Source organism: Cupressus sempervirens, chromosome 6 (genome assembly GCF_028749045.1).
Source record: "Cupressus sempervirens isolate cs-2001-9-10 chromosome 6, ASM2874904v1, whole genome shotgun sequence".
Lineage (NCBI taxonomy): Eukaryota > Viridiplantae > Streptophyta > Pinopsida > Cupressales > Cupressaceae > Cupressus > Cupressus sempervirens.
The window spans coordinates 18,666,538-18,682,104 of record NC_143123.1 but is presented as its reverse complement, the minus strand read 5'-3'; the positions used below and the strand labels follow the sequence as shown (position 1 = coordinate 18,682,104).

The window sequence follows — 15,567 nt, the reverse complement described above, 5'->3', positions numbered from 1 at the left end:
GACAAGAAAACAAATCAAAGTACATTCCACCAAATGAAAATAAAATAAAACTAAATAAAATAAATTAATTTAAAAAATGAAAATAAAAAAAATTAAATAGATAAATAATAAAATAAATCAATAAATAAATAAAAATAAAAATAAATAAATAAATAACCAAAAGTGAGTAAGGTGGGCACTAAAGAAAACTACAAGAGAAAAATAAAGTGTATGAGATGATATTGAATACCAACCTAATAAGAACCTAATTATATATCTATATATGTGTATACACACACACACACACACACACACACATATGCATATATATATGAAAATGAATATAAGCAAATATATATGTAACTATGTAAGTATATACATACATACGTATGTACATACATACGTACGTACATACATAAGTGTTGTTTTTTTTGATCTGATTTCACCATTCTCAAATTTTGTAGCTACTTTTCTTTCTGTAACCTTACTAGGCTCTATAAGAGCTATCTCATTTATGATCTTCCCCTGGTTTTCTTTTTTATTTCTAATGTTCATCATAGAAAAGGTACCTTTCAGATGCGCACAAGTTGAACAGTTTTGACGTAGGCAACAGGATGAATAACTAAGGCCAAATGCTCACCCAGCTATCCAAACCACCTTGCAAGAGATAACACAACGGAAGCAAACACAAAGAACAACAACCAAAGGAGAAGAGAGTGAAATACTTTTATTGATTCATCAAAATATCTTCATACATGCCCAGCTGTAAGGCCTTCTGGGTTACGGCCAATTACAAATATACAACTTCTAGATCCACGATCCAACTTTAAATTTGCATTTACAGACACATGTATTCCCTTTTTCGATCTTCCCCCGTTCTACCTTTAATCTAAGCCTAAGCACTCTATTTATAATTGCCAAAACGGCTTACAGAAGATTCTAGAACAAGGAAAGCCACAAGTCGGCCCATAACAGATATTAACTACCTATATCAAAATTAAATGCAAGCAAAGTCGGCCCCAAATTGGAACCAGGGACAGATAACTCGGCAAATGAAGGCTTCGCATAAACTGGTACTTGGCACCAACAGGGGCTCGACACCCAAAGGATCACTCGGCATCGACAGGAGCTCGACACCCAATAGGATCACTCGACACCAATAGGAACTCGGCACCCAAAGGATCACTCGGCACCAATAGGAACTCGACACCCAAAGGATCACTCGGCATCAACAGGCCTAAAGAACAATAGTGCAGGATTGCAAGGAAACCCAAGATGCTCCTGCGTCAGACAACTGGGGTTGGAGAAAATGATTCTCCTGAATCATGCAAGTGTCACAACCTGAGCTGAATCCAACTCAGATTGAGAAATCCATGTAGCATCTTCAATAGGTCTATTCTTCCACTTCACCAAATACTCATAGTAATCTCTTACTCTTGTGCTCTTGCCAACTCTCTGATCCAATATCTATTCAATTTTTTCAATCTACTTCTTAGGATAATCATCTGATACAAAACTTCATCCTCTGACTCATGATACTTACACAAATCAGCAATATTGAATATAGGAGATATATCTATGTCATCAGGTAACTCAACTTCGTAAGCATTACCACTGTCAAACTTCTTCAAGATCTTACAAGGTCCAAATTTCTTCATCTTCAGCTTACTATATGTTCCAACTGGAAATCTTCGTTTCTTTAGATGAACCATCACCTCATCACCAACTTGAAAATCATGGCGTCGTCTAGACTGATCAGCATTCTCCTTGTACTTCTGATTACATTGTTCCAACCTCAACTTCACTTTCTTATGCAAAGCCTTTATAAAATCAACAAATTCTTCTCCTGCAACGCTTTTCTTTTCTTCACCAGCAACATCTCTCAAATCTGATATACCTCTACGATGCATTCCAGCAACAATCTCAAAAGGTGTCTTCCCTATACTCCTATTCACAAAATTATTATATGCAAATTCAGCTTGTCCCAATACCATCTCCCAATTACTTGGCTTATTCCCAACTAAACATCTTAGCAAATTACCCAAGCTTCTATTCACAACTTCTGTCTGTCCATCTGTTTGTGGATGGAATGTAGAACTAAACTTCAACTCAGTACTCATCTTCTTCCACTAAGTCTTCCAAAAATAACCAACAAACTTATTATCTCTGTCAGAAATAATACTTCTTGGTAATCCATGCAATTTCACAATCTCTTTAAAGAAAAGTTCAGCAACATGCTCAGCATTTGATGTCTTCTTACATGGTATGAAATGAGCCATCTTAGAAAATTTGTCCACTACAACAAATATGGAATCATACCCTTTCACTGTCGTAGGCAATCTCAGAACAAAATCTATACTGATGTTAGTCCAAGGTTTCTCAAGAACAATAATAGGTGTATATAAACCAATATTTTGACTCACCCCTTTTGCAACTTGACAAACTTCACAACTCTTTACAAATTTCTGAACATCCTTATACATTTGTGGCCAATAATACTTTTCTTTCAGCAAACTCAATGTCTTATCAACTCCAAAATGTCCAGCTAATCCACCACTATGCTTTTCCTTAATTAGATTTAACCTCATAGAACTTCTAGGAATACACAATTGAATAGCTTTGAACAACATACCTTCTTGAATAAAATATTCATCATACTTACTTATGTGATCTGTCACATTTGGTGCTTTGCACTCTCTCCACGCTTGAGAAAAATCAGGATCAACATCATACAACTTTTTCATTTCATCAAAACTAAGAACTTCAACCTTCATTTCTGTTAGCAAGGAACGTCTCCTACTCAATGCATCAACAACTCTGTTAGTAACTCCACTCTTATGCTTAATGACAAATGTAAAACTTTGCAAATACTCAACCCACTTCATATGCCTCTAATTCAATTTATGTTGACTTCCCAAGTATTGTAAAGCTTTATGATCAGTACACAACACAAACTCCTTAGGAATCAAATAATGTCTCCACTTCTTCAATGTTTGAACAATGGCATAAAATTCTTGATCATACACAGAATACTTCCTTTTAGCATCATTCAACTTTTCACTAAAGAAAGCAATAGGCTTACCTTCTTGACTTAATACAACTCCTATTGCATTACCACTTTCATCACATTCAACTTGAAATACTTTGTTAAAATCAAGTAAAGCTAATACAGGTAATTCAGCAACCTTTTGTTTCATAGTCTCAAAACTCTTATCAGCTCCATGTGTCCACTTGAAGTCCTTTTTTATCTCTCTTCATTGTCTTAGTCATAGCATTACAAATAGAACTGAAATTCTTTATGAACTTTCTATAAAAACTAGCCAAACCATGAATGATCTTACCTCACCCACATTCTCAAGTGTAGGCCATTCCAAAATTGCTTTAACCTTCTCAGGATCCATCTTCAATCCATCAGTTGAAATCACAAATTCGAAATACACAATCTCCTTTTGCATAAAAGAACACTTTTTCAGATTAATCAACAACTTTTCCTCCAACCTCTGCAATACTTGTCTAATATGCTCAAGATGTTCTTTCTTAGTCTTACTGAATATCAGAATATCATCCAAATAAGCAATCACAAACTTACTCAAGAATCTTTTCAAAACTTCATTCATCAAACTCATGAAAATACTAGGTGCATTAGTCAAACCAAAAGGCATAACCAACCATTCATACAAACCATCATTTCTCTTGAAAGCAGTCTTCCATTCATCACCTTCTCTAATTCTGATCGGATGATAGCCACTCTTCAAACTAATCTTGGTAAAATACTTTGCACCACTCAAACAATCCATTATGTCATTCATCCTCAGCATATGAAACCTATATTTCACTGTTATCTTGTTAATGGCTCTGGAATCAGTACATATTCTCCATTCTTCATTCTTTTTAGGTGCTAATACAACAGGTACAGCACATGGACTCAAGCTTTTTCTGATCAAACTTTTCGGCAACAACTCATGCACTTCTCTCATGCACTTCTCTGTTAAGTTCTTCATTTTCTATAGGTGTCAATCTATATGGTGCTTTGTTTGGCAAACTAGCTCCAGGAATCAGATCCATACAATGACTTATACTTGTTACCGGAGGTAAACCATCAGGAATATCATCAGCAATAATGTCTTTATACTCATTCAACAATTTTGTAATTTCTACTGGTACTCAGCTATCACTATTTGCTGTCACTTGGTCATTACCAACTTTTGCTACTCAGTCATTACTACCAACACTCGGTCCTCTAGGGACTATGGCAAAACATACTTGATTCTTCTTCACTTCCTTTTCAAATTGTTTCCCATTAACCATGCAAATTCTTATAGCAGTACAATTAACCTCATCTGGACTTTCAATCAAAGGCAACAATGTTTGTTTCTTCCCATTTACCCAAAGAGTATAATGATTCAATCTTCCATCATGTACAACATATCTATCATATTGCCAAGGCTAACCAACAAAATATGACAACAATCCATGGGCATAATATCACACAAAACTTCATCAAAGTAATGTCCAATTTTGAACTTCACAAGGCATTGCTCACTTACCAGTATCTTATGCTCATCTTTGATCCATGAAACATGATAAGGTTTGGGATGTTTCAGCCTCTGCAACTGCAACTTGGTAACCAACTCTTTTGATGCCAAATTTGTAAAACTTCCACTATCAATGATCACCTTGCAGTATTTTCCAGACATCTTACATCTTGTCTTGAAAAGACTTCTCCTTAAAATAGGTTCCTCAACACTTTCCTTATTACATAAGGTTCTTCTCACCATCAGACTTTCTCCAGCCTCAGGTCCACTTAGCGAACCCTCATCATCTTCTTGAATCACAACATATCTGTTACCTTGCCTACTTTCAGAGGATCTACATTCAAAAGATCTATGGCCCTCTTTACCACATCTGAAACAATTAACATGAAATCCACCTCTAGAATATGAATTACCTCTTCCTCGATAAGAATTAGTGCCTCCTCGATAAAAATTACCACTTTTCCATGCTGTCTTGCCTTTGTCATCATTCTTCCATTCAAATTTGCCTTTATCCTACATAGAATTGTCAGATCTGCCACCTTCACCATAAGATCTACCTTTGCCTCTCTGGAATATGCCACCTCTACCTCTTTGTCTTTGTTCACGCTTCTTTGTTAAGATCTCTTCAGCTTTCAAGGCATATTGATATGCTTCTTTTACACTTTCCAACTTCACAAAACTTATTTTATTTTGAATTCCAGATCTCAATCCATTAATGTACCTAGCAATTTTCTCAACATCGTCATCCACATGTCTAGATCTGATGTTCAATCTATAGAATTCCTCAGTACGTTCTTTCACAGTCATGTCTTTTTGTTTCAAATTTTGCATCTTTTTGTTTCAAATTTTGCATCTTTCTCAACAGGCTAACTTGGTAATCAGCAGGGAGGAATTTGTTCTTTACCTTGTTCACCATCTTTAGCCAAGTTCTGATCTTCTCCTTTCCTCTCCTTTGTCTATTAGTTTGCAAGTGCTCCCAGCATAGTGATGCATGACCTTTCAACCTAGTGACTGCAATCTTCACCTTTCTATTATCAGGAGTGTATTTCATACTCAAAGAACTTCTCCATATCAGAGATCCAATCCAACACAGCATTGGTATCCAATTTTCCATCATAAGGAACAACTTCTATAGCAGGCTTTGAATTTACACTAGACAACACTTGCAACAATCTTTCCTCATCTTGATCTTCTTTAGGTTTTGGATTATGGTTTGGTGCTACTGCTTCATCATCAATTACATCATCAAGATGTGCTCCTATCCTCTGGGCTATCTCCACAACATTTAATCTGGTTGCAATTTGTCTTAATTGATCGAATATAGCATCATCAACGTTTCTTCTACTACGAACCATCTTTACAAATTAGGTTCCTGCAAGATCGTAACCCTCTGCAAGTTATAGGTCAAATCCGCAAATTTGCCACCTTACAACCAAATCCAAATCAGGGTTCTACATGATCCAATCTCCACAGGGATGAACCTCAATCTCTGATAAACTTTGCCCAACCAAGGTCTTGGTACAAATTGCCTCACACTTCGGTGATCTGCTTGCACACTCAGGAACAATGCGCTTTGATACCAAATTGACGCAGGGAACAAGATGAATAACTAGGGCCAAAGGCTCACCTAGCTATCCAAACCACCCTGCAAGAGATAACACAACGAAAGCAAACACAAAGAATAAGAAGCAAAGGAGAAGAGAGTGAAATACTTTTATTGATTCATCAAAATATCTTTATACATGCCCAGCTGTAAGGCCTTTTGGGTTACGTCCAATTACAAATATACAACTTACAAATCCACGATCCAGCTTTAAATTCACATTTATAGACACATATGTATTCCCTTTTTCGATCTTCCCACGTTCTACCTTTAATTTAAGCCTAAGCACTCTATTTATACCTGCCAAAATGGCTTACAGAAGATTATAGAACAAGGAAAGCCACAAGTCGGCCCATAACAAATATTAACTACCTATATCAAAATTAAATGCAAGCAAAGTTGGCCCCAAACTGGAACTAGACACAGATAACATGGCAAATGAAGGCTTCGCAGAAACTAGTACTCGGCACCCACAGGAGCTTGGCACCCAAAGGATCACTCGGCAGCAACAGGAACTCGACACCCAAAGGATCACTCGACACCAACTGGAACTCGGCACCCAAAGGATCACTTGGCATCAACAGGCATAAATAACAAAAGTGTAGGATTTCAAGGAAACCCAGGATGCTCATGCATCAAGTTTTAAACGAGATCTTTCTCTCATTATCTAATCTGATTATTTTTGAGATTTTGCCTTCAAATCTATAATATTTCAATTTATATATAGAGTTGTTTGAAATTAACTTAATCGTATTGACTTCCAAATTTTTATTTTTATCGTTAATAAAAAATTTAACATTATTGCAATATTTATAAGAAGCATCTATTCCTATCAAATTACTAATTGAAAGTCCAATTTTCCTAAGAATCTCTAAATGCATAAGTTCAAGGGGGAGGTATTGAATGGAAATCCATGTTGGCATGGGGAAGTTTAATTGTTCTTACTTACAATTTGGAATCCATTTAAAGAATTTAACAGAATAACTTTTATAATAATAATCAAAGACAAAGTGGAAATCTTTTTTCACATATTCATTATTGCAGTGTATATATATCAATCTATCAGAATGGTGAGATGTACTTCTGATTTTTACAGAATTCCTTTAACTAGTTGATGAAATTGATCATTTCTTGTCTTGGCGCATTCCAAAATGCAAATACACCAACATTCTAACATTCTTGCCAGCGATCTTTGCTGACCTGATTGCTGATAATCAGAATCTGTTCTTCAGTTTTATCATTAAAGGTTTGAGGAGCCATGAGGGTTTGATTGGGGGAATAAAAAGGAGACTTGAGAGAACCATTCCTGCGATGTGGGGGGATATATGTAGGGTTAAGAAGTGAGTTGGGCTTTGAATTTTTTGTCTTTCGGAGATTGGCTTCATGAATATTGATTGGCCTTGCAACGGGTTCAGATAGAAATCCTATCTGTTGGGAATACAGGGTTTATCTATTTTGGGCTGCATATTTAGTATGATAAAAGAAGAAAATTTGTTTGTCTAAGCTTGCAGTGGAGCAATTGATATTAGGGAAAAAGCTTGCCTTTCTTATGATTCGATGAGAGCTGGAGTGTATTGGTCTAATTCGTTTCCAACTTGGGTCTCTCTTTGTTGTTCTTATTGAATTTTCCTACTGGCCAAAGCCCTAATCTTTCCATAGATTTCGCTGATAACTCTTGATTGGTAGCGCTTGCATTTTTATTACTAATCTAATGATTGCAAATTCCCTGCAATGTAAAATTCTACTCAAGATCATCATGCCTAATTAGGGCCACAAATGGATTCAACATCTTCATCGCAAATCGAAAATCTGTTTCCACGACTAACTTAGAAAAAGTTGAGTGAAGCTTGCCCTTTCTCACCATTTCCAATCCCAGAATTCATGGCAGGAAGAGGTATTAAGAATCTATGTTTGCAACCACTTTATCTAAATTTCCCTCACTCAATGCAAAATTTTGGCGTCATCAACATTAGGGTTTCATAGCAGAGCGAAAATAGGACACATTTGGAGTCGAAGTTTTTTGCTGGAAATTAGTGTTATCTCTAGTGGTCTGCGTTTTGCCTAGTATGATCAGATCAAAGTGTTGATGCTTTGGAATTTGATTGATATTTGTTGGCGTTTATTCTTCAACTTTGCCTCTTTGATTGAATAAGTGGAACTTTTTCTTTGTTTTGCTATTTGCCTTGTATTCTCTGCTCGAATTCGACAATGGTGAAGACAAAGCGAGCTACTCGACGATGAGGATCGAATTGTACTACACTTCCGATTTTAATGTTAAAAATCATATTCATATAAAAATATGTAATCACTCATGAAGTATAATTATTGTATTTATCAAAGTTAAATAATAATAATCTCTAATATTTATTATTATAATAACAATAGTAAAAACCATAGAAGCATAAATCGTTTGGGGAATAAATAAAAAAACTAGAGCAAGGATCTTTGTAAAATCAGGGAAAAATTGAACTTACAAAAAATGTGGAAAACAAACAAACAACCAATAACTACTTATTAAAATTAAACGACTTTTCCATAGCATAAAGGACTTAATGTAAATGATTAGAAGCACTTGCACAACCTCCTAATATATTTTTAACTTGGAGGACTCAGTTTTAACATTGATTTTGTTTTTCAATCAAGCTATGATTTGAAGTAGAACCAAAATATGACATGGGCTTTCTTATTTTTCAAAATCAAAATGAAGTTTTCTTCGCAAAATAGTCAATTAAAGAAAATCTTCATATTCATATAAGTAAAATTCATTTTGTAGAATTCTCCCAAGTTACTTTTATTATACATACTCAACAAAAGTCATATACAAAGTTGGCATGATACACACATATATGAAATGATATAGGCACATGTATATACCAAAATAACTTCATATATGTTGAACTTGGAAACTCAATTGCATGAATCGTTTAATTTAATCTGGGTGGAGTTTTAAAAATCTAGCAATTTGATTAATCATAAGAACTTATATGTCATAATTGACAAGCCTAAAATGCTGTAATATGTCATAATTGAATTTTGCAAGCAATATCACAATTTGACTTGTTGTGGAAGATATTTTGTAATTTTCAAGCCTAAAATGACTATAATTATTATTGTAGGGTTCTTTGTTTTCTCCAAAATAAATAAGGTAAATCTTTGTTACTCAGTTAGATCATATTGCAACATATAAAAAAGAGATAGCTTTGTTATGGCCTTCTTTTGTTTCATATTGCACCATGTCAATGTTTAAAAGGGAATAGTATCAATCAAGCTATACAATATATCCAATGTAGAAAAAGAAGAAAATTTTGTTTGTAATCGTCCATCTCCACACTACTTCCTGACTTTGCAATGCTTTGGGACTTAGCAACACTTTCGACCCAACTTTCTCAGAGGTGTCTTCAATGTTGTGTGTCAATTTGTAGAGAATTAAGTCCCATTTTTGCGGGTTTTTCCTGTTAAATGTCACTTTTAGGGTTTTAATTAGTTTCCCACAATTTTTTTTCTGGTGGAACTTTGGTTTTTTTAAATTATTGCTCGATAAATTGCAAAAAAAAACATTGAAAGTTGACTAAAAATCTAGATTTTTATGGGCAATAAATCAATGCACATGCCAACTCTCAATTAACTTTGTATAATCACTTTTTATTGCCGTTTTGTGCTTCTATGTTGTTAATATATATTATTTGTCAATAATAATTTAAATATTTGAAACTACTTTATGACATTCGTTATAAACTATTGGTGTTATCTACTTCCTTATTAAAGGGCCATTTATAATAGTGCATAAAAGTTATAATTTTAAAATTAGTGTATAATATTTAAATATATTTTTGATCTTAAAAGAGTCCATGTGGTGAGGCTTGCAGAGAGCTTGGGTCAAATAGAAACTGCGATTTAGGACAAATTCATTAGTTGCTTTGATGCTGTCTCACATGACCCCACAATTTAGGATGACCGAGGCCCTTCCAAATTTTGTTGATGATTTGCCATTGCTCAATAGGATCCTCTATTTAGGGTTTTCCAGAAGTCGGAAAGAGAATGAAAGAGAGAAAATTGCAAAAATATTCCATGCTGATTCCGCAAGACTTCACTTCTGTTGGAATCAACCCTATTTGTGAGTGATTTGTCAATTTTTGTGAGTTTTTAATAGGGATTTGTAGGCTATTGCAATGATTTTCTTCTTTTACTTTTTTTGCCTCATATTTGAGGGATTTTAATATGATTGTAGTGAGCTTTAAATGCAAAATATGTCATTGAAAGTTGGGTCAATGATTTGTTCAAGGAAAAAAATTGCTGGCTCTAGGATTCATGATTGATAGAGATTTTTTTCAGATTTCTGTTTTGTTTTACACACTGTATAACATTTGAACTCAGCACTATTTAGGTGCCTACAAATGGACTTTGCCATAGTTTGCAAACTCTTTTGAGTTGCGGAGTAATCTATTTTTTGTTGGGTGGATTCTCACAAGTTAAAGGTGTTGATACAGGTTAAACTCTGGTCTGAACTGTGTTTTTCACTTGTTTTTTACTGTTATAAAGCAGTGCATTTTCTCTTTTGAGGTGTCAATTTTTTATTTAGTACATTTGTAATTGGATCATACAAAAAATAGAAATGTCTTAAAGAGATCTTAATTTTTAGTACTATCTAAGTTGCTGAGTTCTCGCCGAGTTTTTGTTGAGAATTTGCTGATTTTTCGGAGTTGAAAGTTTTGGGCTTTGCAGAGTACTCTCTGTGTCTGCAAACTATGGACTTTTCTATTAAAAAAGTGCCTTTTGGCAGGTTTCATATATTTTAAAACCTATATTTCTTTGCTTTTTGCTCATATTTATTTGCACCTAAACATTTGCTTATATTTTTTTATGTTTATGCATTTTATATTTTAATGTTTCCATCCTATCGACAGTCACACATGCATTTCAGTATTATATATTCTAATATCTCTCTCTCACACCCACACCCACACCCACACCCATAACCATACAACCCCACACACATTTTGGCATGCATCTACTTGACAATGCGCTTGCACTTTTGATATATATTGATATGTACTTATATTCAATATGCTTGCTTATAGTGATGAAAAATGTACATGGTCTTATCTAGGAGCAAGCATATTGATCATTATGGACGGTGGAAACTGCATAAATCTGATGAATTTATTTTCTTTTATGTTCATTTTCATACCAGCCTTGCTTACTCTTTTTCTTATTTACTTCTATGTATAGATACACCCCCCTGCATGTGCACATGAACACCCCCACATGCAAATGCGCGCACACATTCACCTTCATTTTTAATTCTTCTATGAATTATATCGGTATGTATGCTTTCGTCTCCTATGTATTTCTCGGTGAGTCATAATGTGATATCTCTTTACATAATTTTAATCATATTATAATATCATATAGTATAGTGCAATATAATAATAATATATTATAAATTAAATATGATATATCAAGATATAAACTAACAATAAAACTAATTATAAATAAATAAATGTACTATTAAAATATAAATATTTTATAGATTAGGAATATTTCAATATATATAATTAATAAACTAAAAACTTAAAGTCACAACCTCTTGACTCCAAATGACACACCAGTGCAGAAAAACATTAAAGAAGTATTATCTTTTGATTAAGAAAAGGCATATGGAGAATAGAATTAGTCTTAGTCGGCAAAAGCATAATTGAGAATTGCAAAATAAATTAATAAAGGTTCCCCCCAGGGACATTACACATGATTTAGGTACAGTCGAAAAGTTCACCTGGTGGTGCAAAAGGAATTTAAGCGCCATCTCCTGCATCCACTAGCGACTATATATTAATATTAATACACTACATACATGCATACGTGGCATACATGTGAATACCCTGATTACTCATGTTGTTTCAAGTCGTTAATATATGCTTCTATAATTATTGTTTCAGTGCACCTATATTTTTAGTGCTTATGCATATATACGATTCCCCTACTTATATACATATCCATTGTAAATTAAGTCTCAATTTACCATACTCGGTCACTCTTATGGTTCTAATTTTTCTATTTTTTAATGCTTTTTTCTCTTGTCTAATATTATTGCGTTTTCATTTATTTTTTCACATTTTTCGCTATACATATTGGACTGTTCCACGGGGACACATCTCTGTACCGGGAAAAAAACCCTAGCATTCTCTGCACCGGGATGTTATTGTGATTTGGAGACTCGGCAGAAACGTTACGACCTCTGCTCTTTGCAGGATGCTGCTGGGTTGCTATATAGCACATGCCATTGCATGCTGATTCCAACCTTTAACTTTGTGAAATATTGTGCAGAGATGTTATATTGCAGATTTTGCTCTGAGTATTTCAATTCACCTCAATCACCTCAACTTGTGTATATGAGCAATGCCCACCCCATTGCTGTCCCCAAATTTAGGGCCTTGGTCCACCCAGCCACTAAACTCGGCTCAAGAAACTTCTCGGTCCCCCATCAAGAAACTTTGTGGAACTATATATTCTATCTAATAGACATGTTTTCTATATTCATTAATATATTGATATACATTCACAGATGAACTTTTATATAGATTTTATACACACGGTTTCATGTAGGCATACAGAGATGCACATTCCTTCATATTTTATGCATTTTAATGGTTTGGCTATATATTTTTAGTTTATTATTATTTATTTTCCTCCGCTATCTTTACACCCTTCCATTTTCCCCTTATTCTCCGATCCTCCCATCACATTCTTTCCCACCTCTTTTGTAGATTTTGTTTGCAAGCAAATTATTGATATTTCACTTGTTGATGATGGATATCTGAGTGTGACCCGGAAGGTTGATTCCAAAACATTTACAGTTGATTCCTGAAGCATTCTTATGAATAGAAAATGGACTCTGAAAAACATTTGCTAGCTTTTATAAGTTATTAAAGAACGTACTATTTTAAAATGGTTTGTGTACTTCATATATATATATTTCATAGGCGTCACTTGGAATTTCTATTGGCATAATTAAATATCTACCTTGTTGACATGCAGGAGTGTGGTCCTCGATTCACATTAAAGTTAATAAGTTTGCAGCATGGAACGTTTGATACAAGAGGCGGAGAATACGAATGGGTTCACAAGGTACATTATGCTTGCTTGTAATTTGAGTCATGTTGGGTTTCTTTTTTGTGTTCATATTTGAAGATTGCGAGTCTCCTTCAACTTAAAGACGATTTCTCAGGACCCTATACTTGAAGTCTTCTGATTTCGTTTTTTTGGGTTGTTTATTGTGATCAGCCTGACATGGACACTAGTCGGAGAAGATTTTTCTTGTAACTTGGAGCATGTTTGGCTGGATACTTTCTTGTTTAGTCGCACTATTTATTGGAGGCTATAGTACACTTTTTAGACCAATCCACGTGTTGGGGAACGACAATGAATGTCAATTTTTTATTTTTGGCCTTGGCATGAAAGTTGAGTAGATTTTTTTTAACTTTCATCCTGTAGTCTGACACTGCAAAGGAATATGCCAAAAAAAATTGCGATTTTGTTTGGGCATCTTTTGTAGTATCTGTACATTTATCAGGTTGTTTGTCTTAAGAAGAGCTCAAAACATTCATTTTCCCTCTTATCTGTATAGTTCAGACTGCAAAGGAATATGCCCAAAAAAAAATTTGTGATTTTGTTTGGGCATCTTTTGTAGTATCTGTACATTTATCAGGTTGTTCGTCTTAAGGAGAGCTCAAAACAGTTATTAATTTTTCCCTCTTTTCAGTATAGTTCATTTCATTTTTGTGGACTTTTAAATACAGCTCAAATAAACTTGTACCACTTTATAAGAAATCTTCCCTAATCCACTTTCACATTTTCACTTTGAGTGACCTTGTACAACCTCATATATTATTTTTATACTTATTTTTGTAGGGTGGTCTGGAATTTTTTCTTTATCAGCTTTAGATTCAAACTTTCCTTGATATAGTTCAGTTCTCATGTAACATGTGCTTCCACGTTGTAAACCTTCCTTTTCATATCTCATTTGGCATGTTGTTATCCTTTATTCTGATTTGTCCATGATTTAAAATCTAGACTACTGTATGAACTGCATGTTAGATAACTATGATTCATTTAATGTGACTAGTTGTTTCTTGTTTTGTTCTATTCTTTCTTATTAACATTATTATATTTTTACAATCTATTTGTAAAACAAGTTCTTTATTAGATTTGATTGTGTGTGTTCTTCAGCATCAACATTCTATTCTTTCTTTCTGCAGCTCCATTTTATTGTGGAGTCAATGCAGACAAAAACTATCTTATGTCATGATTTAAACAAAATTCTCCAAAGTCACTTGAATTTCATATAAGACATTTAATCTTCAAGCCTAATTTGGTTTCCACTAAGACTTTGGAATGCTCTAGAATTGTCAAGAGGTTCATATTTCTCCTCTAAATGTGATCAAATTCATTCTATAGTCAATTAATAAAATAAACACCTTTCCCCTTGCATGATTCTTGTTCTGGTTGGACCATAGAGACTTATGCGTGTAAACTCAAGTCTGTACCAAGTTAATCTTTCTTCAAGCGTTGTTTGCAGGCTTTGAAATGTTTAGCATGTGTCTCATGGCTTCCTAATGACTAGACCTGGCAATATTATCAAGGTTTAGGTGCCCCATTCTATGATAACCTACTTTCATCTTCTTGACTCGTACATCGTCTTATTTTTTCTCTTCCATTGAGGATGTAGAGATTTTATTTTGTTTTATATGAATCTACCATGAGTTTTCCATCCTCCTTGATTTCACATCCTTCATAATGAGATGGGAGGTTGTTCTCTTGGACACACATTTTACACACACTAAGGATATTTGTCTTCAAATCAATTCACTCATAATTTACTCTCGACTTCACTAATGAAATGGGAGGTTGTTCTCTTAGTTACATATTTGACTCACCCTAAGGATAGGTATCTTCAAATCTTTATGTAATGTCCCCACTTGAGAGTCACTCTAAATTTGCTCTTGACTTCACTTATGATGCTCGATGTCATGGGCAATTTTTTCTTAAGACTTATCTCTTATTAAATTAGATATAGAATCTTTTCTAACACTATATATAATTTCCTCCAAATATGTAGCTTCTCAAGCAAAATGCTTATTCTCATATGTGAAAAATAAGATTATGCAACTTTATGTTCCCCCATACCTCTTTGAATCTATTAATGATGCCCCTTTTGTTTATCTTTCTTATTTCAACGCTTCCCTATATTCACTGAAGCCTTTTTTAATCACTTTATTTTGTATGTTCCTCAATGTCTCATTCTTAATCAACTTTAGCTATTTCATGAATTAATTTGCATCTTTAACAAGAGCGCTTGGAGAGTTAGAGTCCTTGCTTTTTGAAGAAATGGGAGTAGCCATGAAGTTGAAAGCATCATAAATTAAATTGAACATAGAATGAAGGCTTTAGAAC

At 34.1% G+C, this 15,567-nt stretch overlaps 1 protein-coding gene across 4 annotated transcripts in view; it reads left to right on the top strand.

The window, feature by feature from the left end:
* Positions 1 to 13,978, top strand: part of MEE49 (Ribosomal RNA processing Brix domain protein) — a 58,938-nt gene extending 44,960 nt beyond the window's left edge. For all 4 annotated transcript variants that reach the window (XR_016352617.1, XM_089786425.1, XM_089786426.1 and 1 more), the window contains 2 exons: positions 13,153 to 13,242; positions 13,399 to 13,978. Coding sequence is in view for 3 of the 4 variants with exons in the window: in XM_089786425.1 (XP_089642551.1) it covers positions 13,153 to 13,242; positions 13,399 to 13,437 (129 nt within the window). In the remaining variant the exon portion in view is untranslated. The remainder of the gene's footprint in view (positions 1 to 13,152; positions 13,243 to 13,398) is intronic.
* Positions 13,979 to 15,567: the final 1,589 nt, after the last annotated feature.